A 26135-nucleotide genomic window follows, 5' to 3' on the forward strand; every position below is an offset into this window, starting at 1 on the left:
GGTGTGCTTGGACCATGTTAGTTTGTTGGTGATGTGGACGCTAAGGAACTTGAAGCTCTCAACCTGCTCCACTACAGCCCCGTCGATGAGAATGGACGTGTTCAGTCCTCCTTTTCCTGTAGTCCACAATCATCTCCTTTGTCTTGATCACGTTGGAGGGAGAGGTTGTTGTCCTTGCACCACACGGTCAGGTCTCTGACCTCCTCCCTATTGGCTGTCTCATCGTTGTTGGTGATCAGGCCTACCACTGTTGTGTCATCAGCAAACTTAATGATGGTGTTGGAGTCGTGCCTGGCCATGCAGTCATGAGTGAACAGGGCGTACAGGAGGGGACTGAGCATGCACCCAAGGGGCCCCGGTGTTGAGGATCAGCGTGACAGATGTGTTGTTACCTACCCTTACCACCTGGGGGCGGACCGTCAGGCAGTCCATGATCTAGTTGCAGAGGGAGGTGTTTAATCCCAGGGTCCTAAGCTTATGATGAGCTTTGAGGGCACTATGGTGTTGAACGCTAAGCTGCTGTCAATGAATAGAATTTCTCACATAGGTGTTCCTTTTGTCCAGGTCTGAAAGGGCAGTGTGGAGTGCAATATATTGCATCATCTGTGGATCAGTTGGGGTGGTATGAAAATTAGAGTGGGTCTAGGGTTTCTGGGATAATGGAGTTTATGTGAGCTATGACCAGACTTTCAAAGCATTACATGGCTACAGACGTGAGTGCTACATGTCGGTAGTCATTTTGGCAGGTTATCTTAGTGTTCTTGGGCACTGGACTGGGACTATGGTGGTCTACTTGAAACATGGTGTTATAGACTCCGACAGGGAGAGGTTGAAAATGTCAGTTTAGACACTTGCCAGTTGGTCGGCGCATGCTCAAAGTACACATCCTGGTAATCCGTCTGGCTCTGTGGCCTTTTGAATGTTGACCTGTTTAAAGGTCTTACTCACATCGGCTGTGGAGAGCGTGATCACACAGTCGTCCGGAACAGCTGAAGCTCTCATGCATGTTTCAGTGTTACATCATTGCAGAGAACACAATTCCACTGCTTCAGAGTCCAATGGCGAAGAGATTTACACCATTCCAGCCGACGCTTGGCATTGCAAATGGTGATTTTAGGCTTGTGTGTGGCTGCTCGGTCATGGAAACCCATTTCGTGAAGCTCCCGGCGAACAATTATTGTGCTGATGTTGCTTCCAGAGGCAGTTTGGAACTCGGTAGTGAGTGTTGCAACCGAGTTGTTGATGACTGGGCCAGCTCTAGCAGGGCAGAAATTTGACAAACTGACTTGTTGGAAAGGTAGCGCATTATGATGGTGCCACGTTGAAAGTCACTGAGCTCTTCAGTACAGGCCATTCTACTGTCAATGTTGTGCCTTGGATTTACGAACAGAATAATACGAAATGCTCTGAAAGCATGTTGCCATGTTGCAGACAGACAGAAATGAGTGGCCACAACTACAGTATGCGATTCTCTATTAGTGATGGGTCATTTGCAAACTAATGGCTCTTTTAGGTGAACGTTGGGAACCGAATCGCATCGGCTAAAGAGATGTAGGTTTGGCTCGCTGATTTGCATATTGTTACTATTTTGTGAGATTCAAAACAACGGATTATCTGAAAATAAGTTACAAAATTACTAATTTCCTTCTTTTGCAGGCGATCTAATAACTTGGCCAGGTAAACATTTATTTGAACGTAAGACGATGTGACATAATGGTCGCCTACTTTTTGGGCTTTACATTAGATTTTTTAAAGTCATGGTGCTAGGTACATTTTTAAGCATTTTGAACAAAGAGCTGTTGGGAGTCAAATGATAAGTGTCTTAAATGTGAATGGAGTCAAATGATAATGCTCATCACTAATCTCCTTGAGGGATATCTCTCATAATAAACATAATGGTGCATGGATTGATCAAACAAACAAATCAAACGAAACCACCATAATTGTCCTCAGCACATTTATTTTGTCAGTGAATGACCATCAGCTGCAAAGAACTTTAACTTACATTGACAAATCTTCACAACCATGATACAAAAGAGAAAAATCACACACACAAACCTAAGATTATTATGCTCAAAAATATAAAATCCATGATTGATTCACTATAAAATATTGCTTCTCTATAACCATATTTTTCTTCCTGTGTCTGTCCATTCACGAGGACAGTGAGAGAGAGACAATAGCTGTGTTTGAGAGCATCAAAAACGTGATGTATCATGGGTAAATTGTGACCGACTGATGTACAAGTAATAATGACTCATTATTTACGATGCAAGGTCAATAGTAGATCAGTCAGTCAGCAGTCGCCTGCACTGTCGAACATTTCACATTTACATTTTAGTCATTTAGCAGATGCTCTTATCCAGAGCAACTTACAGTAGTGAGTGCATAATTGTACTTTTTCATACTGATCACCCGTGGGATTCGAACCCATAACCTTGGCGGTGCAAGCACCATACTCTACCAAAAGCCACACAGGACCCAAACAAGCCCAGTGGTTGCATAGCCGCGTGAAGTATGGGTGCGGAGGGTGCTGCAGCACCCCCTGAGAAATCCCCCAAAATAATCACAGCAAATATATATATTTTTTTTTCTCTCCACAAAAGTAGTGTACTGGGCCTTTACTAGTCCTGTATTAGTGGACCACTTGCTGTCTTTTGCGTGGGAAAGATGTGGTTAGCTAATATGTTAAACACCTATCCAGGCATTGTGAGATCTGGCAGGTGTATGCAATGAAGTTAGCCAGGAACACGGCCAGTAGTTTGAGGTTTTTTACATGTTGTACGCCTGCCGTATGTTCAGTGAGTCTCGAAGCATCAGGTCCCGCAGGCGCCACAGTGCATCTGCCATCGTCTTGTGGGCTCCCTTGCTCTTCAGCCAATGGGAAGGGAGCCTGCTCTCCTGGTCTTTGGACAGGTGGGCATCTCTCCGACGCGCTGTGGAAATGACAGACTTTACACATTTTGCTCAGAACACACCCACAAACAGAAGTGTAGAAACTCAGCAATACAGGACACCTAAGAGGACAGCTATTCAAGAGACCAATAATACATGGGAGTAGAGGGAGAAGGAAAGTGTTGCGCTCAATTCATTGGAGTTAATTCAGTATGCTGCAGTACAGGTGCATAGAGAAGAACAGCACATTTGTGATTAGAAATATACCTTTGAGAGATTGGTCCCACTTGCTGACTGTGTCGGTCTCTGCGTTCAAGCCCTCGATGTACTTGAGGTAGGCCTCAGAGTGAAGCACCCTCTGTGTCTTGGGCGGTGGAGCCACAAACATGGGAGTCATGGGCTGGAGGTGAGAGGGCTGGCCTAGCTGGCCTGGGTAGGGTGGAGGAGCCTGCTGCCCCGGGCTAAACATCCCAGGCTGAAGGGAGATACAGGAAAACATAATAAGAGCACTGCTTTTCCACTGCATTTGGGTACAATATACCGTGTATGGAACTAATGAGTGCAGTTGCTCATTGGTAGTTCTTAGTAATAAGATAGGCTTTTACCTGTTGCATGTAGTAGTGGCCTCCGGGACTTCCTTGCATGCCATTCATACCAGGACCCATCATACCTATCACAAAAGCAATGAGTTTCCACAGACAACAATATGCATTGTTAGTGTAGGATGTATAACATGGTGGATGTGCATAGAATGCATGCTGTAGAATAAATGTGTGCGCTTCTTTATTTGTAGTCATATAGCTCCACATGCATTACACGTTTGTTCATGTGTTAATTGAGCTGACCATGGATTCCGAGATATGCGAGCAGATGGAACAGAGTAATACTGTGCGACTGTGTAGAGGAGAGGTAAAGGACGGTGGAACCCCTGTAGAGAAGGTCGCTACCCACTAGTGCCTACAGAAAGTCTACAAACCCCCCCCTTGGATTTCTTCACATTTTATTGTGTTACAAAGTGGGATTAAAATGGATTTAAGTGTCATTTTTTGTCAATGATCTACACAAAAATACTCAGTCAAAGTGAGAAAAAAATTCATATATATTAGATAATTAAAAAATAAAACACATTGATTAGATAAGTGTTCACCCCACAAGTCAATACATGTTTGAAACACCTTTGGCAGCAATTACAGCTGTGAGTCTTCTTGGCTAAGTCTCATAAGAGTTTTGCACACCTGCATTGGGCAATACCTGCAAATTATTAATTAAAAAATTATTCAAGCTCTGTCAAGGTGTTGGGGATCATGGCTAGACAGCCATTTTCAAGTCTTGCCACAGATTTTCAAGGAGAATTAGGTCAAAACTGTGACTTGGACACTCAGGAACATTCAGTCTTCTTGGTAAGCAACTCCAGTGAAAGCTTTGGCTTTGTGTTGTAGGTTATTGTCCAGCTGAAAGGTGAATTCCTCTCCCAGTGTCTGGTGTAAAGCAGACTGAAGCAGGTTTTCCATTAGGATTCTGCCTGTGCTTAGCTCCATCCAGTTTATTTTCATTCTGAAAAACTCCCCAAGCATACCCATACCATGATATAGCCACCACCATGCTTGAAAATAAGGAAGCAGTTACTTAGTGATGTGTTGTGGTTGCTTTGCACTTAGGTCAAAGTGTATTCCTTTATATCATTTTCTTATCACTTTGATATTATGGAGTATTAGGTGTCGATCGATGACAAAAAATTACAATTCATTTGTAGACTTTCGATAGGCACTGTAGCTCTGATGCAGAGCAATAGAATGTCCAGCTACCTTCTTTACTTTTCAAAGTGTTTTGTTCTGCAACCTGGACCTCGCCAACTCAGGTATACATTTTCCCATCTTGGAACAGACAGACAGAGACCAGGCTTGGCAGCCTGAATGGTCAGTGGGCCACCACAGCACAGCCTGTCTGTGGACCAGGTAAACCCCTCCAGCAGGAGAGACCAAGACATGACTGACTGGAAGCTACTGACTGACCAGGACAGGTGTGGCCTTGGCCTGGAGTGGAAGGTGGGTGGGGTCCTTACCCGGATAGGGCATGCCAGGGTGGTACCCAGGCATACCTGGTTGGAGGTGTTGGGGGGGCATCGGGCCCATATGGTGAGGTGGCATTGGGCCCATACCCAGCAAGCCCTCATGGGGGCCCTGCATGGGCATGCCGTAGGGGGGGCCGTAAGCTCCCATCATGCCTTAGGAGGAGGAGGCAGGGCCGGGAATGACAACAACAACGATACCCATGCATAAGTGACATGCAACTGACTATCCAAAAGACATGCACTACATATATATATATAAAATATTAAGTTAAACAAGAATGGATGTTACTGTAAAGAAGAGTTTAAAATAATACAAATACTATTTCTGGTCATGCAGTTGATTTGGATCATGCAAACAAAATATAAAACAGGGATGAAATACTAAATTAAAATGAGCAGCAACAGAGACAAAAACAATCAGCCTATAATGAGGATGCAGTTGAAAGCCACTGGACAATTTTGAATGGGCAATTTCTGGATAGGGGAGGAGGGTAAATAAATTAAGGTTGAATTGTTTTAGCAGTCCAGCTTCATTATTTCCCAGGTAGCTGCTAAGTCCCAAGCAATGGTGCCATCTCCCTGAATCCCAAATCTCCCCTAGCCACTACCCTTTAGGCACTGTAGATCTGGGTGCTTAGGGGCTAGTGGTTGATTTGGGATGTCGGTCTCTGTGAGGAAGGGGTTACCTGGACCAGGCATCATTCCCATGTGGCTAGGCGAAGGCACCACCCCCATCATGGACCCTACTGGGGTACCTGCTCTCGGGGATGCTTGCTGCTGGGCTGCCCTCTCCTTCTCCTGCCGCTCCACCACCCTGGCTGCCCGCTCTGGAACAAACAACAATACGCACTTGGATTCATTCACAACGCTAACACTGAAGGGACATAACACTCCAAGTTTGTCAGATGTTTGGCTAGGGATATGGACTAGCGTATTTTGTTTTGTCGACATTTGGAAAGTTTACCTTCCAATTAGCTGTTTCTAGCAGGCCTGATGTGACATTTTTTTTATCCAACATGTACTTTACTCGCATGAAAAGGTAGGATGGAAACCTGGTTATTGTCATCACCAATCTGATTGCAGATCTCAACCGGTGTATGAATCCCACTGGTGAAACAAAGTCTCCATAGAGATGACTCAGTACTAGCATGCTTCCCTGGCCTTCCTACCTTCATACTCTACTTTCTTGGGAGCCTCCAGGTTCCTCCACTCTGTGCCCACCAGACGGCTGAGCTCCCCGAAGGAGAAATCAGGGTGGCGGGTCTTGATGACCGAACGCATCTCACTGCTGAATAGGATATAACCACTCATGTTGACCTTCCTCTTGGCTCCTTCCTTCTTAGAAACGCCCTTCGCCTTGGGAGTGGACTGTGACAGAAACAGGGGGTAGACCAGTCAATGAACAGTAACACCCATGTTAATTAATAGTCACACCCCTGCATAAACCAAATTAGCATAATACATACACCCCATAACATCCATCTGTATAAAGCTAAAGATGTGTTTTTTTAATTGCACGGGCTGCGTCTCAATCCACCGCATCTGTCAATGTTGGCCTTCCGTATCTGCGGTGAAAGGTGGCAGAGCTACAGAGGTGTTTGTCAGACTAGGAGACATCCTGAAAATCTTTCTCACAAAAACATCTGTGGTGTCCAAAAGATAGAGAGAGATCGCTATATACAGTGCATTCGGAAAGTATTCAGACCCCTTGACATTTCCCACACTTTGTTACGTTACAGCCATACCAAAATTGATTAAAATTGTTATTTTCCCTCAATCTACACACAGTACCCCCCATGATGACAAAGCAAAAACAGGTTTTTATACATTTTTGCAAATGTATATATATATATAAAAAATTTAAAAAACATTTACATAAGTATTCAGACCCTTTACTCAGCACTTTGTTGAAGCACCATTGGCAGCAATTACAGCCTCGAGTCTTCTTGGGTATGACGCTACAAGCTTGGCACACCTGTATTTGGGGAGTGTTTCCCATTCTTCTCTGCAGATCGGGCTGTCATGTGCCTTTTAATGAGGAGTGGCTTCCATCTGGCCACTCTACCATAAAGGCGTGATTGGTGGAGTGCTGCAGAGATGGGAGAACCTTCCAGAAGGACAACCATCTCCACAGAGAAACTATGTCAGAGTGACCATTGGGTTCTTGGAAACCAAGGCCCTTCTCCCCCGATAGTGCAGCTTGGCCGGGCGACCAGCTCTAGGAATAGTCTTGGTGGTTCCAAACTTCATCCATTCAAGAATGGTGGAGGCCACTGTGTTATTGGGGACCTTCACTGCTGCAGAAGTGTTTTGGGACCCTTCCCCAGATCTGTGCCTCGACACAATCCTGTCTCAGAGCTCTATGGACAATTCCTTCGACCTCAAGGCTTGGTTTTGGCTCTGACTGGGACATTCTATAGAGAGGTGTGTGCGCCTTTCCAAATCATGTCCAATCAATTGAATGTACCACAGGTTGACTTCAATCAAGTTGAGGAAACATCTCAAGAATGATCAATAGAAACAGGATGCCCCTGAGCTCAATTTCAAGTCACGTAGCAAAGGGTCTGAATACTTACAGTACCAGTCAAAAGTTGACACACCTACAAGGGTTTTTCTTTATTTTCTACTATTTATACATTGTAGAATAATAATGAAGACATCAAAACTATGAAATAGCACATGAAATCATGTAGTAACCAAAAGAAGTGCTAAACAAATTAAATATTTTATATTTGAAATTCCTCAAAGTAGCCACCCATTGTCTTGATGACAGCTTTGCACACTCTTGTCATTCTCTCAACAAGCTTCATGAGGTAGTCACCTGGAATGCATTTCAATTAACAGGTCTGCCTCGTTAAAAGTGAATTTGTGGAATTACTTTCCTTCTTAATGCGTTTGAGCCAATAAGGTATGGGTGGTATACAGAAGATAACCCTATTTGGTAAAAGACCAAGTCCATATTATGGCAAGAACAGCCCAAATAAGCAAAGAGAAACGACAGTTTCATTACTTTAAAACATGAAGATCAGTCAATCCAGAAAATTTCAAGAACTTTGAAAGCCATCACCATAAACCATCAAGCGCTATGATGAAACTGGCTTTCATGAGGACCGTCACAGGAAAGGAAGACCCAGAGTTACCTCTGCAGTTCATTACAGTTACCAGCCTCAGAAATCTGCAATTAACTGCACCTCAGATTGCAGCCCAAATAAATGCTTCAGAGTTCAAGTAACAGATACATCTCAACATCAACTGTTCTGAGGAGACTGGGGCGAAATCAGGTCTTCATGGTCGAATTGCTACTAAAGGACACCAATAAGAAGAATAAACTTGCTTGGGCCAAAAAACACGAGCAATGGACATTAGTCCGGTGGAAAGCTGTCCTTTGGTCTGATGAGTCCAAACCTGAGATTTTTGTGTCTTTGTGAGACGCGGAGTAGGTGAACGGATGATCTCCGCATGTGTGGTTCCCACCGTGAAGCATGGAGGAGTGATGGTGTGGAGGTGCTTTTGCTGGTTACACGGTCTGTGATTTATTTACAATTCAAGGCACACTTAACCAGCATGGCTACCACAGCAGCAATACGCCACCCATCTGGTTTGCGCTTAGTGGAACTATAATATTTTCCCCAAACAGGACAATGACCCAAAACACACCTCCAGGCTGTAAGAAGAAGGAGAGTGATGGGGTGCTGCATCAGATGACCTGGCCTCCACAATCACCCTATTTGAGATGGTTTGCGATTAGTTGGACTGCAGAGTGAAGGAAAAGCAGCCAACAAGTGCTCAGCATATGTGGGAACTCCTTCAAGACTGTTGGAAAAATATTCCTCATGAAGCTGGTTGAGAGAATGGCAAGAGTATGCACAGCTGTCATCAAGGCAAAGGGTGGCTACTTTGAATATTTACTTTTTTGGTTACTACATGATTCCCTATGTTTCTTAGTTTTGATGTCTAAACTATTATTCTACAATGTAGAAAATAGTAAAATAAAGAAAAACCCTTGAATGAGTATGCGTGTCCAAACTTTTGACTGTTACTATACATACATACATAAATACATACATACACACCTAAAGGGGACTTAAATCTAAATCAAATAGCTAAATTATCCTTTGTATCACCATCTTAAAACAATTCCATATGTTAGCTTAGTAAGTTTTAAGATCTTGGGGTAATGATGGTAATGGGTGTAAAATCTGCATAGAGCTGTGTGTGATGCATGACTGGCTGAATGGAGGGGTTAGGTGGGAGTAGGCATACGAACTGGATGCTTGGATAAAAGTAAGACACTGGGCCAAGGATGTGTGAATGGCTGTATATGAGGAAGGGATAAGATATTTGGGGCGAGGAGAGGCGTGTGTGTGTGTGTGGAAGGGTACAACAGTTGGGCATTCAGTGCGTGTGGGTGTTTGTAAGACCTGGGGAGGAGGGGTATAAGGCATGATGTCCAAATCGCTTGCCAGAGGGGTCTGAATGGTGGGCATGGAGGGGGTCTCTGGAGCCTCGTCCTCATCCTCCAGGTCATCCAGATCCTCATCCCCCTCATCCATGTCTGCCAGTTTCAGCTCCAGCTCCTCAATCTTCTTATTCAGCAGAGGAGACGGCTCCTTCTGGGGCACTATCAACTTCCTGGATATGGACCAATCAGAGAAGAGGGTTGATACCAGCTAAACAAGAAAATCACAAGTGCTATCTATTTAAGCAAGTTTTTGGCTACAGTCCAATTCTCTTCCCTTGTTCTCCCTGAAGTAAGCAGAGAAGCTTCCTTAGCCTGTATATACACACACCAGTCCAATCCAAGGGGGGCGGGGGGTGAATTAGTTCAGGGCACACTTCAGGAGGAGGAAGGGGATAGGGCTTGTGAGTCACTCCCACCTGAAGTAGTAGACCTCGTCGTCCACCACCTTAGCGTGGAGGGAGAAGCGCTTCAGGCCCTTAAACTTCTTCATCTGCTTCTCACTCTCAATGTAACGGCTCTCACACAGAAACACGTCCTCCTCAGACACCTCAGTGGGCCGACACGACAGGTAGTCCTTAAAGGACGACACCACACATTTACCTGCAGGACGGAGGGATGGAGAGAGTGATGGTTAATTATAGGGCCAATTATACTGCTATTGAACCTAGTATTCCAGGGGGTACTTGATGTCTGAAACGGTTTGAATGTCTGAAACTAGTCTAGCAAAGGTTTGATATTGTAAACAACTATAATGAATGTATGTTGAGTGTAGAGAGGATGCGGAAGGCAGTGCAGAAGCCTAGCAAAGTAGTAAGGTACCTATGACGCAGGTCATGGGGCAGGCCTCCTCCACGTTGCTGAGGAACACCTCTCTCTTGTAGAACATCCTGGTGGGCTCGTGTCCCGTCTCCTCTGGGTGTATGAAGATGGGTCCGAAGAAAAATGCTGCGCCGTCGCGCACCCACAGCTTCTCTATCCTGTTACAGTTCAATCCATTAAAATAGCCCTGTTGGCTTCCTAATGGCCACATTCACAGACATACACCACATCTCCATACTCAAAACACAAAGGGTTTATCTCAATCCACATTTCTGTGATTTCTTATCTCCTCAACTGCATTGGAGGAGTAAGGTCACAGGTCCCTCCCCTCAGACCACGTTCTCCAATGCATTTTTGAGAAAGAGGCGATAGGATGAGAGTAATCGAGGAAAGAGAGAGCCACCAGAAACCAAATACCACAAGGTGTGTTTGACGTACCTGCCGACACGGGGTTTAACGAGCCCATGTGACTGGACGTAGACACAGTCTCCCACCTTCAGCCACATGTTGTTGTAGTGGAGCTGGTCGTAGTACTGACAGCCTGGCTCCCCTCCACTCATCTCTACTGGGACATCCTCAAGCTCCTAAACACAGTCACATAGTATGAGAGCACACACTCAGTAACACCAGTACACTTTTTTACACTATCATGTCAACCCAAACCCGTATTGTGCCGACTCAAGATATTTTCCTTTCACGGCGTCCTTTCAAACACCGCTCCAGCAACTATGGTGCGTAACCAACACAGCTTGCTTTGTTCAGTTCGGCTCAACAATATGGAACCGGTACGTAAATACATTCCAATGTTTCAGTGTTGTTTACGATGAAATTATAGATAAGAAATAAGGATGAATGGTTCGAATCCGGTTATCGAGATTAACCTCCCAAAATAACTCCCCTTTCCCGGGATAAATAACTGTGAGAAACCGGTAAATTATAATAATAAATGACCGACATGAACAGCATGGAGTGATATGGAACTGTTAAATGATATTCAATGTCTAAATCTGGCTTCTCTACAGCCTGTATGATGAATCAGGGTGGGGACAGACAGTCCATCTCAGTATGGAGTCAGTTCACAATGTACGTAGACCCATCATGGTAACTTTTTTCTTGTGACAGGTAGGCTTACATTTGCTGTAGCATAGCCTATGCTAGAGTAATATAAAGACCGAATGCGCGTCTAAATTTACCAATCTCTATCTGGCTTTCGGGAGTCACTGTTTTTTTTTAATTGTAAAGATACTTTTTTTTTTTAATTGCAGTTGCTGAGTCTTAAAAACAGCCTATCACTCGAATATCATTGCACACGCGAGCATTCCCTCGCATTCAAATTGCATCCTAGAGATCGCTCTCTCATATAGTGCATCTATATATAGTGTATGTGGACACCCCTTCAAATTAGTGGACTAGGCTCTTTCAGCCACACCCGTTGCTGACAGGTGTATAATAGCAGATAGCAATGCACTCTCCATAGACAAACATTGGCAGCAGAATGGCCCGTACTGAAGAGCTCAGTGACTTTCAACGTGAAACCTTTCCAACAGTTCAGTTCGTCAAATTTCTGCCCGCTAGAGCTGCCCCGGTCAACTGTAAGTGCTGTTATTGTGAAGTGGAAACGTCTAGGAGCAACAACGGTTCAGCCATGAAGTGGTAGGCCACACAAGCTCATAGAACAGAACCACCGAGAGCTGAAGCGCGTAAAAATCATCGGTCCTGTTGTAACACTCACTACCAAGTTCAAACTGCCTCTAGAAGCAACGTCAACACAATAACTCGGGGGGAGCTTCATGAAATGGGTTTCCATGGCCGAACAACCGCACACAAGCCTAAGATCACCATGTGCAATGCCAAGCATCGGCTGCAGTGGTGTAAAGCTTGCCGCCATTGTTCTATGGAGCAGTGGAAACACGTCCCCTGGATTGATGAATCACGCTTCACCAACTGGCAGTCCGATTAACGAATCTGGGTTAGGCAAATGAGAGGAGAACGCTACCTGCCCCAATGCATAGTGCCAACTGTACAGTTTGGTGAAAGAGGAATAATGGTCTGGGGCTGTTTTTCATGGTTCGGGTTACGCCCCTTAATTCCAGTGAAGGGAAATATTAATGCTACAGCATACAATGATATTATAGACGATTCTGTGCTTCCAACTTTGTGGCAACAGTTTGGGGAAGGCCCTTACCCGTTTCAGGATCACAACGCCCCCGTGCACAAAGCGAGGTCCATACAGAAATAGTTTGTCGAGATCGGTGTGGAAAGAGCACTGACCTTAACCCCATCGAACAACTTTGGGATAAATTGGATTTCCGATTGCAAGCTAGGCCTAATTGGCCTACATCAGTGCCCGACCTCACTAATGCTCTTGTGGCTGAATGGAAGCAAGTCCCAGCAGCAATGTTCCAACATCTAGTGGAAAGCCTTCCCAGAAGAGTGGAGGCTGTTATATCAAGGGGGGGACCAACTTCATATTAATACCCATGATTTTGGAATGAGATGTTCGACGAGCAGGTGTCCACATACACTACATGAACAAAAGCATCTATTCTCCTAGCCAACCTCTTTAAGATAATAAATTCAATGCAGTATAAGCCTTATATTTAGCTAATTAATGATGGGTTATGCATAATATGCTTCTAACTTACAGCCTCTGTTACTTGCGCAATACGCAAGTACCTGTGCTCCGCTTGTCTCTCCTTAAATAAAAATGCTCCTTAGCTCTGAGTCCCATGCAGGAAAAGGTAGACTAGAATAGCTTGCTGGACATACTTTTTAAAACATTTCTAATACCAATACACTATTCCAATAGGAACGTAAGCTCTTTATTTGCTGAATGTTAAATACAGCAGCCAATAGAACTCACGGGTAGTTTAAAAGAAGCGTGAACGTGCGATGGCGATAGGCTGTAGCAGTTATTCATTCAGACCCATTCAATCTTCGTGAAGAGAAGTGAAAGCCTTCATCTAATTCTAGTCCAATATTCTAGGATGTCATTATAACGAGGACTTATTTCATTTAACTGTTGAAAGCGAGGAAGGAATGAAGCAACAACAGAGTGAAAAAAAGGAGGTAGTCGAATAACATTAGGGGACATGTTATGGAAGTGATATATGCGTCAGCCTACTAATTATACAAATTAGCTGTATTATATTTCAAAATTAAAATCTAATTCGCTAGCCTATGCTTGCAACATTGTAGGCCTCATTGGCTGCACCAGAACCCATGTTCTCTTCTGCTTTATCATGGTTTGAACGATGTGTGTAATTCCAGTCCATATAATACAGTACAGTAACGCAGTTCACACTAAAAACATTAGCCTACTGGAGCTAGTTTCATTTATTTAACCAAGAGAGAATATACAGTGCGAACTGGCTTGCTGGAAAGATGGTATCCTATGATGGTGCCACGTTGAAAGTCACTGAGCTCTTCAGTATGGGCCATTCTACTGCCAATATTGTCTCAGATTTATGCACAGAATAATACAAAATGCCCCGAGAGCATGTCGCAGACAGACAGATGAGTGGCCACAACTACAGTAGCTAGCTACATCATGGGCTTTTTAAAATGTTTTTCTGTCATGCATAAATGTGTAGTAGCCTATATCATAGATGTATTGGATAACGGCACAATCATTTGGGCTTGGGGTCATTAAATGTCGTTCATGTAGGGCTCATAAAATGGATGTAATATATGGTTCATCAGGCTCAGGTAGCATCAGGTTAAAATGTTCATGCTTATCAAAGCGCCAATCAAATCCAGACATATTTATATGCTTTATAATGCTTTTGAATAACACTTCCGGTTTGGCAGGAAATACTGGGTTACCTGGGAGAAGAGTGAATTGTAAAATACCAGGAAAATATTCAACCTTAAAAGAAGTATTCAATGAAGTGGTCTCACAAGTACAGTAAATATGATGGTCTTATTTGTGATGGACATGTCCAATAAGCAGGACAAATGCATTTTATGCTCTAAAATAAAATAGAATAATTAGGGCTGTCAAAGTTAAAGCTGCAATATGTAACTTTTTGGGCATCCCGATCAAATTCACATAGAAATGGGACTTATAGATCCGTCATTCTCATTGAAAGCAAGTCCGATACAGATTATTTTATGTTTCTTCCCTTATAATCTAATCATATTATTCCTGTTAATGCACTGCTTAAAAAAACAACATAAATATATCTCTTCAGGGCCAACATTGTTACAAATTCTAAAATGTTGATTAATTATTTTAATCGTTTGACAGCACAAAATAATATATGCCATGCTTTTCTCCAAAGCGACTTAGTCATGTGTGCTACATTTTTATGTAAGGGTGGTCCCGGGAATCAAACCCACTATCCTGGCATAAGCACAATGCTATACCAACTGAGCTAATATCCTCCTGTGCACAGACTTCTCACCTTGTCGACGATGCTGTGGTTGCCGTTATCGGCCACGGCCAACAGTTTCTCCTGATCACGTTTGGCATACATGGAGGCCACGCGGATAACGGGCAACGGCACATCCCGAGGGACAAACCTCACGCCGGCTGGCCCGGCCCACATCTTGATTTTCTTGAAGGCCTTGTTCCTGGCAGAGTAACGGGACTCACAGACGTACACATCCTCTGGTCTTACTCCCTCAGGCTGAAGCTTGAAGTAATCCTGTAGAGGGGGAGCACACAGTTGGTCAGTGTGTTGGAGGGAATCAGTTTGAGGAAGAATCACTAATCTTGGTAATGAGTAGTTATTTGGGATACAAGGTGACTTGTAGATCAGTGGTTCTGCACAGTAGACAATGTAGACGATTTCAAAACACAAACAATATGGACTAGTACATGTCAAAATGAGAGGGATGAAGCTTTATACAAGGCAGTGTATCTCATATTACAAAATGACATTATAATATTTAGCAACAGCGGGGCTTGGAATTAACTTTTTTAGGACAAGGACAGATTTTTTGCTTGTCTGAAAGCCCAAGTTACTTGTCCAAAAATAAAAACAATAGTCTGTAACACCATGTTTACATCATTGTATGATGCAAGGAACCACTTTACAAAATAAAATGCATTAGTATCTTTTTTTTAACCATAGAGAATCAGACAAAGAAAATATAGGTAACACTATTTGCATATTCAAGCTGCATATTCAACACTGCCCATTTAAGGCTATCCTGGAGGATGGTTGGCCACCCTTGGTAGCCTATGAAATATTGTAACATTACAATTACAACCAAATAATAAAATGATTCACTCCACGGTTTGAAATTAAGGGCGTCCTGTCGTCCATGGGGCGATAAAAGAAATGTCTAGAACGGTTCAAAGCAGGACTCTGGGACAGTTCTAGAAAGACCGATCCCAAATTCATACAATGAGGATGATGCAACAGATCACTGTTTAGCCTTAAAATGTCGATACAGTTTTATTTCTTAATATTATAAGCTCAGCAAAGCGCACATGGCTGAAGACTACATGTGAATTTTCTAAAATGAAATTAGAGGGAAAACGGCATTCTCAAAAGTGCACCACACGTGCAAGCGGTTTCATGTGACAGAGAAGAAAATATTAGTTAGAAATTAAGAAAAAGGGGTGACCTAAAAATGCATCAACTAGTGTACAAAAGAATCAAATACATCTACCATTCACTCCGTTCCAGCCATTATTATGAGCCGTCCTTCCATCAGCAGCCTCTATTGATTTGTGTAATTAATTGTCTCATTAAAAAAAAGTTTGGCTACATTTTCTGGCAATTTCCCCATTTCAGCATGGGTTTGGATATGAGCCTGTAGTCAATATGCATATCCCCTACACTTTGACATGTAGGCCTTTTTATGTACATTAAACATGTATTTTTATATCATTCCAACATTGGCCTCTGATCCAATTCTGATCTGAGTAATTGCCTGAGAGATTATTTAATTTTTAAAATTTCGAATCAAATTTTATTTGTCACATACACACGGTTGGCCGATGTTAATGCGAGTGTAGCGAAATGCTTGTGCTTCTAGTTCCGACCATGCAGTAATATCTAACCTAACAATTTCACAACAACTACCTTATACACACACACACACAAGTGTAAAGGAATGGATAAGAATATGTACATAAAAATATATGAATGAGTGATGGCCGAAAGGCATAGGCAAGATGCAGTAGATGGTATAGAGTACAGTATATACATATGAGATGAGTAATGTTAGGTATGTAAACATAAAAGTGGCATTGTTTAAAGTGGCTAGTGATACATGTATTACATCAAGATGGCAAGATTCAGTAGATGGTATAGAGTATAGTATATACATATGAGATGAGTAATGTAGGGTATGTAAACATTAGTTGCATTGTTTAAAGTGGCTAGTGATACATTTATTACATCAATTTTTCCATTATTTAAGTGGCTAGAGTTGAGTCAGTATTTTGGCAGCAGCCACTCAATGTTAGTGATGGCTGTTTAACAGTCTGATGGCCTTGAGATAGAAGCTGTTTTTCTCTCGGGCCCAGCTTTGATGCACCTGTACTGACCTCGCCTTCTGGATGAGAGCGGGGTGAACAGGCAGTCAGTGACGGCCCCAGACCATTAATCCTCCTCCACCTAACTGTACAGTTGGCACTATGCATTGGAGCAAGTAACGTTCTCCTGGCATTTGCCAAACACAGATTCATCCATCGGACTGCCAGATGGTGAAGAGTGATTCATCACTCCAGAGAACGTGTTTCCACTGCTACAGACTCCAATGGCAACGAGCTTTACACCACTCCAGCCGATGCTTGGCATTGTGCATGGTGATCTTAGGCTTGTGTGTGGCTGCTCGGCTACGGAAATCCATTTCATGAAGCTCAGTTCTTGTGCCTACATTGCTTCCAGAGGAAGTTTGTAACTTGGTAGTGAGTGTTCCAACCGCAATAAATAAAATGTGTTTATATTTTCGTTCAGTATATATATATATATATATGTGTGTGTGTTCAAAATAATATATATACATGCCTCATTTGTTTAAATACACTAGGTTCATTTGCATAGTGCATAAACCACAAAATTAACATAAAGAGGTGGAACAGGGTTGCAACCACCAAAAACTTGCTCTGTCTTGGCCTACCTGCACTGTTTCGACTGCCTGATAAATTACTGTTAGCACGTTCTGTTGCATAATTCAACAGCAGGATACAAACCGCATTCAATAGCAGGAAACCCTCAGATTAAAAATCAACACGCTTGGCTCTAGATTACACCCATCTATACACTTAACATTGTTTGCGAGATCAGACATAATATCAGTATAATCCGAATGTTCATTTTCTGAAGTTGTTTTAATTTCAGAGCATCTAATTTATACACATTTCAACTGCATGAAATGATCACTTTTTTTCAATTCCACAAAAAAAAAATGAACACCATTTAAAATAAAGTTACTTCTTCTCTTTCTTGTGATGTAAAAGTGTCGAGACAACAGGCCTACATTACATTCCAGACAAAGCTTTAGCGTTCTTAAAGATGCAACAGAAAGAATGTATTCCATTGACCCCATTTCAGCAATTACTGGGGTGTGTTTGACAGGTCATTATAAACATCTCCGCAGTCATAACGTTAACGTGAAAAAGCGACAGGCACAAGTAAGAGCATGAATGAGTTGCAGGAGAGAAATAAAAGCATCCTTCAAACACAGGAAATAGATGGCTGAAGAAGACAGATCCTGAGGTAGGCGGGGCATGCATGTAGCTATAATGTTCAGCTAAAATAATGATCCGATAGATGAGCATAGAATTGCATACATCTATGGTCCTGGGGTGTGTATTATCAAAACCGTTCAGATATATAGGATGGCCTTACCTTGACAAACATGACCATGCATTTTGCCAGTATCTTGCTGACTGGTACTTTGCTGAAGTAGTCACTCTTGAAGACCTCTTGCTTGAGGAACTTGCGTGTGGCTAGATGAAAGGTCTCACTAGGCCTGTAGAACCAACAGCCATACAGCCACTTCTCACCTACACACACACACACACACACACACACACACACACACACACACACACACACACACACACACACACACACACACACACACACACACACACTAACAGGAGGGAGTGGCAGAAAGCAGTAAGAGTGTGTGTGTGTGTGTGTCTCAAAGCGTCCATGTCTAAACCTGCGTGTTGAGTTGGTTACCTGTTTCATCCTCCCACAGGCGCTCGATGCAGACGATGTGAGGCTTGAGGTTGGCCTCGGCTGGCTGCACGTAGACACAGTCACCCACGTGGTAGGTTCTGTTCTCAAAGCTGCAGTCCTGACGGTATGTCCTCTCTGGCCCCGCACCTCCCCCAGCTGGGTCCTCAGCCTTCTCTCCCTCCTCTGGAAGTAAATTAGAATATTATAATACCTCTCACATTGTATAGGCTTCAGACTCAGAGTCTATGTTACATCAATCACCTGCACTGGCAATCACACACCAGCACAGAAGAAATGCACGTATTCTACACACGCATATCCGGCCACAACGCCATCACTCACTAACACACCTTTGTTCTCCTCCTCCCTCTTCAGTTTATCCTCCTCTATCTCCTTAGGTAGTTTCTCTCTCTTTTCCTGCTCCACGTCATTGTGCAGGTGTTTGGAGGTGTAGCTGAGCGCAGGGGAGAGGAGGATCTCTCCGTTCTTACACAGCTCATCCCGGATCTTTATAAAGAACTGCTGCAGCTCCACCGCATCCTCAAAGATCTCAGAGTCCGTCCTGGGAAGAAACAGGGCAAGGTGAGGGTTCTGGGGGTGGTTCAAGACTAAAAAAAGGTTGGAGAGTAATTCAAAAGGCCTTTCTATTGACTACGTACCTGTGCAGGCGCCTGGCCTTCTCCAGCACATTGAACATGTGCTCCTGGAACACGTCCAGCCTGCGGTAGCGTCCTCGGTCTATGTTGGCCCGGATCACATCGAAGTTGAGCGGAGGGTTCTCCGGGCTGGTCGGGTCCTGTTGAAGTCAGTTAACAGTTTTATTTGTCGTTCAGAAAAACAGTTGCTATTAAAAACTCTGAATGACTTTGCTGATATCTTAAACATCAGTTATTTTTAAGAGCATAACCAAGGGCCATATGAGTGCTGAATTATGATAGGTTTTGCCTTTTAGATCACAATGAATAAGATTACATAGACAGTGGGGGACCTGATCCTAGATCAGCACTCCTACCCCGAGACACTATGAATACGGCGGCACCAGGTAGAGTATGGGCGATCTCCTTTCTCTTACCTGGGCAGGGATCTCAGCCAGTGAGTCGCTGTAACACCTCCCCTCCTCGTCCTGGTGCGCCAGCACAGACACAAACAGGTTCCGGATCAGTTCCATGACCACTGGCCCTACAGCAGGGGGAGAGCCGCCGCCCTCCTCCCCTCCCTCCTGCAGCCGCCGGGTATCCAGGAGCACGCGGTGGAGGAGCAGAGCGTCACGGTAGATCAGGGACTCTGGCTCGTTGTAGGTACAGGCGTTGTTGAACATCACTGCAAAGTCTTCCACCAGAGCATCCACGTCCTGGTATCGGCCTCCCGCCATGTGGCTGGAGAACAAGATGATAAGATCATTACATTTTCTATTGAAACAGGGAGAAATATACACTGCTCAAAAAAATAAAGGGAACACTAAAATAACACATCCTAGATCTGAATGAATGAAATTCTTATTAAATACTTTCTCTTTACATAGTTGAATGTGCTGACAACAAGAATCACGCAAAAATTATCAATGGAAATCAAATTTATCAACCCATGGAGGTCTGGATTTGGAGTCACACTCAAAATTAAAGTGGAAAACCACACTACAGGCTGATCCAACTTTGATGTAATGTCCTTAAAACAAGTCAAAATGAGGCTCAGTAGTGTGTGTGGCCTCCACGTGCCTGTATGACCTCCCTACAACGCCTGGGCGGGCCAGTCCATAGCATCAATGCCTTCCTCTTGCAGGAACTGCTGACACACTCCAGCCACATAAGGTCTAGCATTGTCTTGCATTAGGAGGAACCCAGGGCCAACCGCACCAGCATATGGTCTCACAAGGGTTCTGAGGATCTCATCTCGGTACCTAATGGCAGTCAGGCTACCTCTGGCGAGCACATGGAGGACTGTGCGGCCCCCCAAAGAAATGCCACCCCACACCATGACTGACCCACCACCAAACCGGTCATGCTGGAGGATGTTGCAGGCAGCAGAACGTTCTCCACGGCGTCTCCAGACTCTGTCATGTCTGTCACATGTGCTCAGTGTGAACTTGCTTTCATCTGTGAAGAGCACAGAGCGCCAGTGGCGAATTTGCCAATCTTGGTGTTCTCTGGCAAATGCCAAACGTCCTGCACGGTGTTGGGCTGTAAGCACAACCCCCACCTGTGGACGTAGGGCCCTCATACCACCCTTATGGAGTCTGCTTCTGACAGTTTGAGCAGAAACATGCACATTTGTGGCCTGCTGGAGGTCATTTTGCAGGGCTCTGGCAGTGCTCCTCCTGCTCCTCCTTGCACAAAGGCGGAGGTAGCGTTCCTGCTGCTGGGTTGTTGCCCTCCTACGGCCCCCTCCACGTCTCCTGATGTACTGGCCTGTCTCCTGGTAGCGCCTCCATGCTCTGGACACTACGCTGACAGACAAAGCAAACCTTCTTGCCACAGCTCGCGTTGATGTGCCATCCTGGATGAGCTGCACTACCTGAGTCACTTGTGTGGGTTGTAGACTCCGTCTCATGCTACCACTAGTGAAAGCACCGCCAGCATTCAAAAGTGACCAAAACATCAGCCAGGAAGCATAGGAACTGAGAAGTGGTCTGTGGTCACCCCCTGCAAACCACTCCTTTATTGGGGGTGTCTTGCTAATTGCCTATAATTTCCACCTGTTGTCTATTCCATTTGCACAACAGCACGTGAAATTTATTGTCAATCAGTGTTGCTTCCTAAGTGGACAGTTTGATTTCACAGAAGTGTGATTGACTTGGAGTTACATTGTGTTGTTTAAGTGTTCCCTTTATTTTTTTGAGCAGTGTATATATATATTTTTTACATCTTCACTTAATATGGTTTGCTTTATGGACTCGTCATTTATCTCACTTCATTCAAATAGAGCTACAACAACCAATGTAGTATTTATTTAATTATTCATTTTTGGAGGGCAAATCATACTCAAATAAACGTCATTGACGTTGTTGTTACAGTCAATTTTATTCTGATACCTGTTATTTTTGTACTATACTCTTCTTATTTTATTCTACTGAATGAAAGGTTGTTTCTAGTTTTATCAGATCCCAACCCCAAGCGCCACTGATGCAGTTTAGGGGATAAGTGCCCTGCTCAAGGATACTGACACAAGCAACCCTCCAGTTGCTGGCTCACTCCACAACAGCTTTTCCCCGTCGGAGCTGGGATTCAAACAGGGCAACCTTCGTTTCTGGCCCATCTCTCTAACCACCCAGCAACTTAACCTTTAGCTAGCCACACACTAGTGGTGGAAGGGTCAGATGTTTGTTCACCCGCACCCACCTGCAATTGCTAATAACCCACCCGCAACCACCCAACTATATGTAATAAAGTGAAAATCTGAGGCACATACTCAACCCTGACCGGCTAATTTAGAGAATTCGCTGTAGGCTACAGTCAGAGACGGCAGAAAGAGTTGACAGGAAGTGCAGGAGTTTCTTACCCGATATAGATACGGTTCTGCTTATAATTTCTGACATTTGGTAGGCTATTTCTTAGTCAACTTGTCTATATTAGATACATGCAGCTTCTCTCCTCTCATTATATGTTACACTAGAATACCAAATAAACCCTTGCGCACCAGAATAATGTCATAATACTCTACTTGCACACTCATCTTCTGCACATCAATCACTCCAGTGTTTATTTGCTATATTGTAATTATTTCGCCACTATGCCCATGTATTGCCTTACCTCCCTTATCCTATCTCATTTGCACACTGTATATAGACTTTTTCTATTGTATTGTTCACTGTATGTTTGTTTATTCCATGTGTACCTCTGTGTTGTTGTTTGTGTCGCACTGCTTTGCTTTATTTTGGCCAGGTTGTAAATGAGAACTTGTTCTCAACTAGCCTACCTGGTTAAATAAAGTTAAATATTTAAAAAAATAATAGGAATTCAACAGAATGAATGCTTCAATCTAGTTGACATTGGTAAAGTTCTCTGTCATCTCTGCTTCTTTCGCGGAGCAAAAGACGTTTAGGGGCCGAGGAGAAAATGCAATAACTTTTAAAAAATTGAAATATTTACTGGGATTCAAACTTCCAAATGACCTCAGTTTGACCGGTTGTAAGGAAATAGAAAGCTGTGAAAACGACCCAACATCTTTCCGATGAGATTTTAGTTCAGCTTGGATGCATATTTTGTGGTTGAAATACTATCAGCTTTTATGATGCTGATAAAGATAGCACCACTACAGACCGTATCTAACTGTGCATTCACATTCTCTCAAGATACTGAAAGAAAGATTCTCTCTCAACTCATGTTCCCAAGTCAAAATGTAGCCTACATTTGGTGTATAGCCTAAATTTACTGTAAGAAATGCTTAATTCTTCAGGAGATAATATTAAGGCTATGTGAGAGGTTATAGACCTAGAGTCAGTGTCCAGATTTCATTTTCCATTTAACTCATCCGAACAGTAGGCTACAGTTCCTTTAACCTGTCATAGGCTCATTTGAAGTCCCGGTCTTGTGACTGTTGTATTTATATAGCCCTCACGATTACACATAGAATGTACTGCTATGTACTCATCCTTTTACCACATCTTTCCAAAACATTACATTTCTGGCCCTCCCTTCGCTCTATTTTCAACTCTCCATTTCACAGCTTTTCTCATATTGAATAAAACTCTGACATTGTCCTTTTTGCCGCTGTGGATTAACGCTTGCTTTTTTTTTTTGCCCGTTCCCAAAATAATTTGTAGACTATTTGGCACGCGTACAGTTAGCCTAAAATAATGAAAGAAAAACCTCAATGTAGCCTAGAAATATAAATTGCACAAGAATGATAAAACATCCATGAATGTAAGGCATTGTTTTCTCTTTATTCAACCCAGCCTTTATCCACACAATATTACATGACCCTAAACCCCCAGATATAACCGCAGGAACTGCGGGTTATGAGTCAACCCGCGCATCACTACCACACACACACAGGTTAGCCTCTAGCTTACCTGCGCAGGCGCTCCATGTCAATGGGCCTCTTGATGGTGGCGTAGTAGTCAGGCAGCTCGGCACGGGAGGGCAGGCGCAGGAAGATGGTGGAGATACGTCGCCCCCTGGCGTCTGTGTAGTTCCTCACAGCGTCATACAGCTCGTTGAGGCGCTGCTGCAGGGGGGTCAGGCACTTATTGGACTTCTTAGGAGACACACCACTCTTCCCTACAGAGAGAATTCCGTGAAAATGTCATCAAATCAGCAAGATATACAGTTGAAGAGGGAAGTTTACTTACACTTAGGTATGTCAACTCCACAAATTTCTTGTTAACAAACTATAGTTTTGGCAAGTCGGTTAGGACATCTACTTTGTGCATGACACAAGTCATTTTTCCAACAATTGCTTACAGACAAATTATTTCACTTTTAATTCACTGTATCACAATTCCAGTGGGTCAGAAGTTTACATACACTAAGTTGACTGTGCCTTTAAACAGCTTGGAAAATTCCTGAAAATGATGTCATGGCTTTAGAAGCTTCTGATAAGCTAATTGACATCATTTGAGTGTACCTGTAGATGTATTTCAAGGCCTACATTCAAACTCAGTGCCTCTTTGCTTCGCATCATGGGAAAATCAAAAGAAATCAGCCAAGACATCAGGAATGAAAATTGTAGACCTCAACAAGTCTGGTTCATCCATGGGAGCAATTTCCAAACACCTGAAGGTACCACATTCATCTGTACAAACAACAGTACGCAAGTATTAACACCATGGGACCACACAGCCGTCATACCGCTCAGGAGACGCGGTCTGTCTCCTAGAGATGAATGTACTTTGGTGCTAAAAGTGCAAATTCATCCCAGAACAACAGCAAAGGACCTTGTGAAGATGCTGGAAGAAATAGGTACAAAAGTATCTATATCCACAGTAAAACAAATCTTATATCGATATAACCTGAAAGGCCACTCAGCAAGGAAGAAGCCACTGCTCCAAAACCGCCATAAAAAAAGCCAGACTACGGTTTGCAACTGCACATGGGGACAAAGATTGTACTTTTTGGAGAAATGTCCTCTGGTCTGATAAAACAAAAATAGAACAGTTGGCCATAATGACCATCGTTATGTTTGGAGGAAAAAGGGGGAGGCTTGCAAGCTGAAGAATACCATCCCAACCGTGAAGCATGGGGTGGCAGCATCATGTTGTGGGTGTGCTTTGCTACCGGAGGGACTGGTGCACTTCACAAAATAGATGGTTTCATGAGGGAGGAAAATTATGTAGATATATTGAAGCAAGAATATCAGTCAGGAAGTTAAAGCTTGGCTGCAAACGGGTCTTCCAAATGGACAATGACCCCAAGCATACTTCCAAAGTTGTGGCAAAATGGCTTAAGGACAACAAAGTCAAGGTATTGAAGTGGCCATCACAAAGCCCTGACCTCAATCCTATAGAAAATATGTGGGCAGAACTGAAAAAGCATGTGCGAGCAAAGAGGCTTACAAACCTGACTCAGTTACACCAGCTCTGTCAGGGGGAATAGAACAAAATTCACCCAACTTATTGTGGGAAGCTTGTGGAAGGCTACCGAAACGTTTGACCCAAGTTAAACAATTTAAAGGCAATGCTACCAAATACTAATTGAGTGGATGTAAACGTCTGACCCACTGGGAATGTGATGAAAGAAATAAATGCTGAAATAAATCACTCTTCCCCCCTATTATTCTGACATTTTACATTCTTAAAATAAAGTGGTGATCCTAACTGATCTAAGACAGGGAATCTTTACTAGGATTAAATGTCAGGAATTGTGAAAAACTGAGTTTAAGTGTATTTGGCTAAGGTGTATGTTTTCTTGGAATTTTTCGGAAGTAATGTTACAACGCCCATAGAGAAGAGTCAAACACACTTAGTTTGAGCTTAGGAGATCCCATGTTGTCAGTGTCCTCCTCGGGAGAAGCTCCTAGATCCTTCCTCTTGTCCTTCACTATCTTCTCCAGGATGCCAGCGTCATTATAAACCTTCACAGCAAAACAACATCAGAACATGTCACTCAACCCTCCCTTTTGTTGTAAATTTAGCCCAGGGTTGTGTTAATTAAGAAATAAAAAAAAAACGATCTAAATGTTTAAACTGACATTTTTATTTTTTCAAATCGGTTTTCTGTTATAATGAGAAGAAAGAATTCCACGTGAATTCATAATGCCAGCAATTCTTTGGGTCTCACTGTCGTCATAGCAAGCTAGCGAGTGATGGCGAGAGAGGGGCACAGTACAGGCAGGTCGGCCACCTAGTAGACAGTCAGACCGTGCACTAGACCTACCTAACGGCAATCAAAAGCTGTATCTTGCAATGTAATAATCTCACAATGTCTTTCAACTTCAGTAAAGCAGGGCCTATCATCAATGAATAGCTGAGGATACTGAATGAGCGAGATACGACACTTTGCTATCACACAGTATCTGCGCATGTGCACCGGTTCGCTTCACACTGTTCACAGCGACATGGCCCTGTGAGTGATTGGCTGTGGTCCTACCTGAGATCCCTCCTCGTTGTAGTGACGTGCATTGCGGAACATCAGCCTCATGTCGTCCATCAGGGCTTCTTCGGTGGCGTAGCGCTTTGAGCGGACGTTGTGCTCGATGGTCTTAAGGTCCATGGGCTCCAGGATCACCTGATTAGTAGGGAGGAGTTAGGTTCATAGATTAGTCGAACCACAGCATCTGTATCGATTCCAACATTGGGGAATAA

The 26135-nt window shown here is 43.5% G+C and overlaps 1 protein-coding gene across 4 annotated transcripts in view; it reads right to left on the bottom strand.

The window, feature by feature from the left end:
* Positions 1-1943: 1943 nt before the first annotated feature.
* Positions 1944-26135, bottom strand: part of LOC112214893 (protein polybromo-1) — a 38349-nt gene continuing 14157 nt past the window's right edge. Inside the window, exons 13-31 of one of the 4 annotated variants that reach the window (XM_024373938.2) lie at positions 25921-26058; positions 25294-25405; positions 23406-23613; positions 19470-19773; positions 19057-19193; positions 18748-18959; positions 18398-18580; positions 18059-18216; positions 14654-14896; positions 10686-10831; positions 10248-10405; positions 9845-10028; positions 9388-9598; positions 6136-6334; positions 5722-5793; positions 4958-5119; positions 3501-3565; positions 3163-3370; positions 1944-2936 (exon numbers count right to left, since the gene is read on the bottom strand). In XM_024373938.2, coding sequence (XP_024229706.1) covers positions 2773-2936; positions 3163-3370; positions 3501-3565; positions 4958-5119; positions 5722-5793; positions 6136-6334; positions 9388-9598; positions 9845-10028; positions 10248-10405; positions 10686-10831; positions 14654-14896; positions 18059-18216; positions 18398-18580; positions 18748-18959; positions 19057-19193; positions 19470-19773; positions 23406-23613; positions 25294-25405; positions 25921-26058 — 3264 coding nt within the window. In that variant the 3' untranslated portion in view covers positions 1944-2772. Of the gene's footprint in view, positions 2937-3162; positions 3371-3500; positions 3566-4957; positions 5120-5652; positions 5794-6135; positions 6335-9387; positions 9599-9844; positions 10029-10247; positions 10406-10685; positions 10832-14653; positions 14897-18058; positions 18217-18397; positions 18581-18747; positions 18960-19056; positions 19194-19469; positions 19774-23405; positions 23614-25293; positions 25406-25920; positions 26059-26135 lie in introns of all 4 variants that reach the window. The other 3 variants (XM_024373929.2, XM_024373952.2, XM_024373946.2) reach the window with 3 other exon arrangements.

This window comes from Oncorhynchus tshawytscha, linkage group LG02 (genome assembly GCF_018296145.1).
Source record: "Oncorhynchus tshawytscha isolate Ot180627B linkage group LG02, Otsh_v2.0, whole genome shotgun sequence".
Classification (NCBI taxonomy): domain Eukaryota; kingdom Metazoa; phylum Chordata; class Actinopteri; order Salmoniformes; family Salmonidae; genus Oncorhynchus; species Oncorhynchus tshawytscha.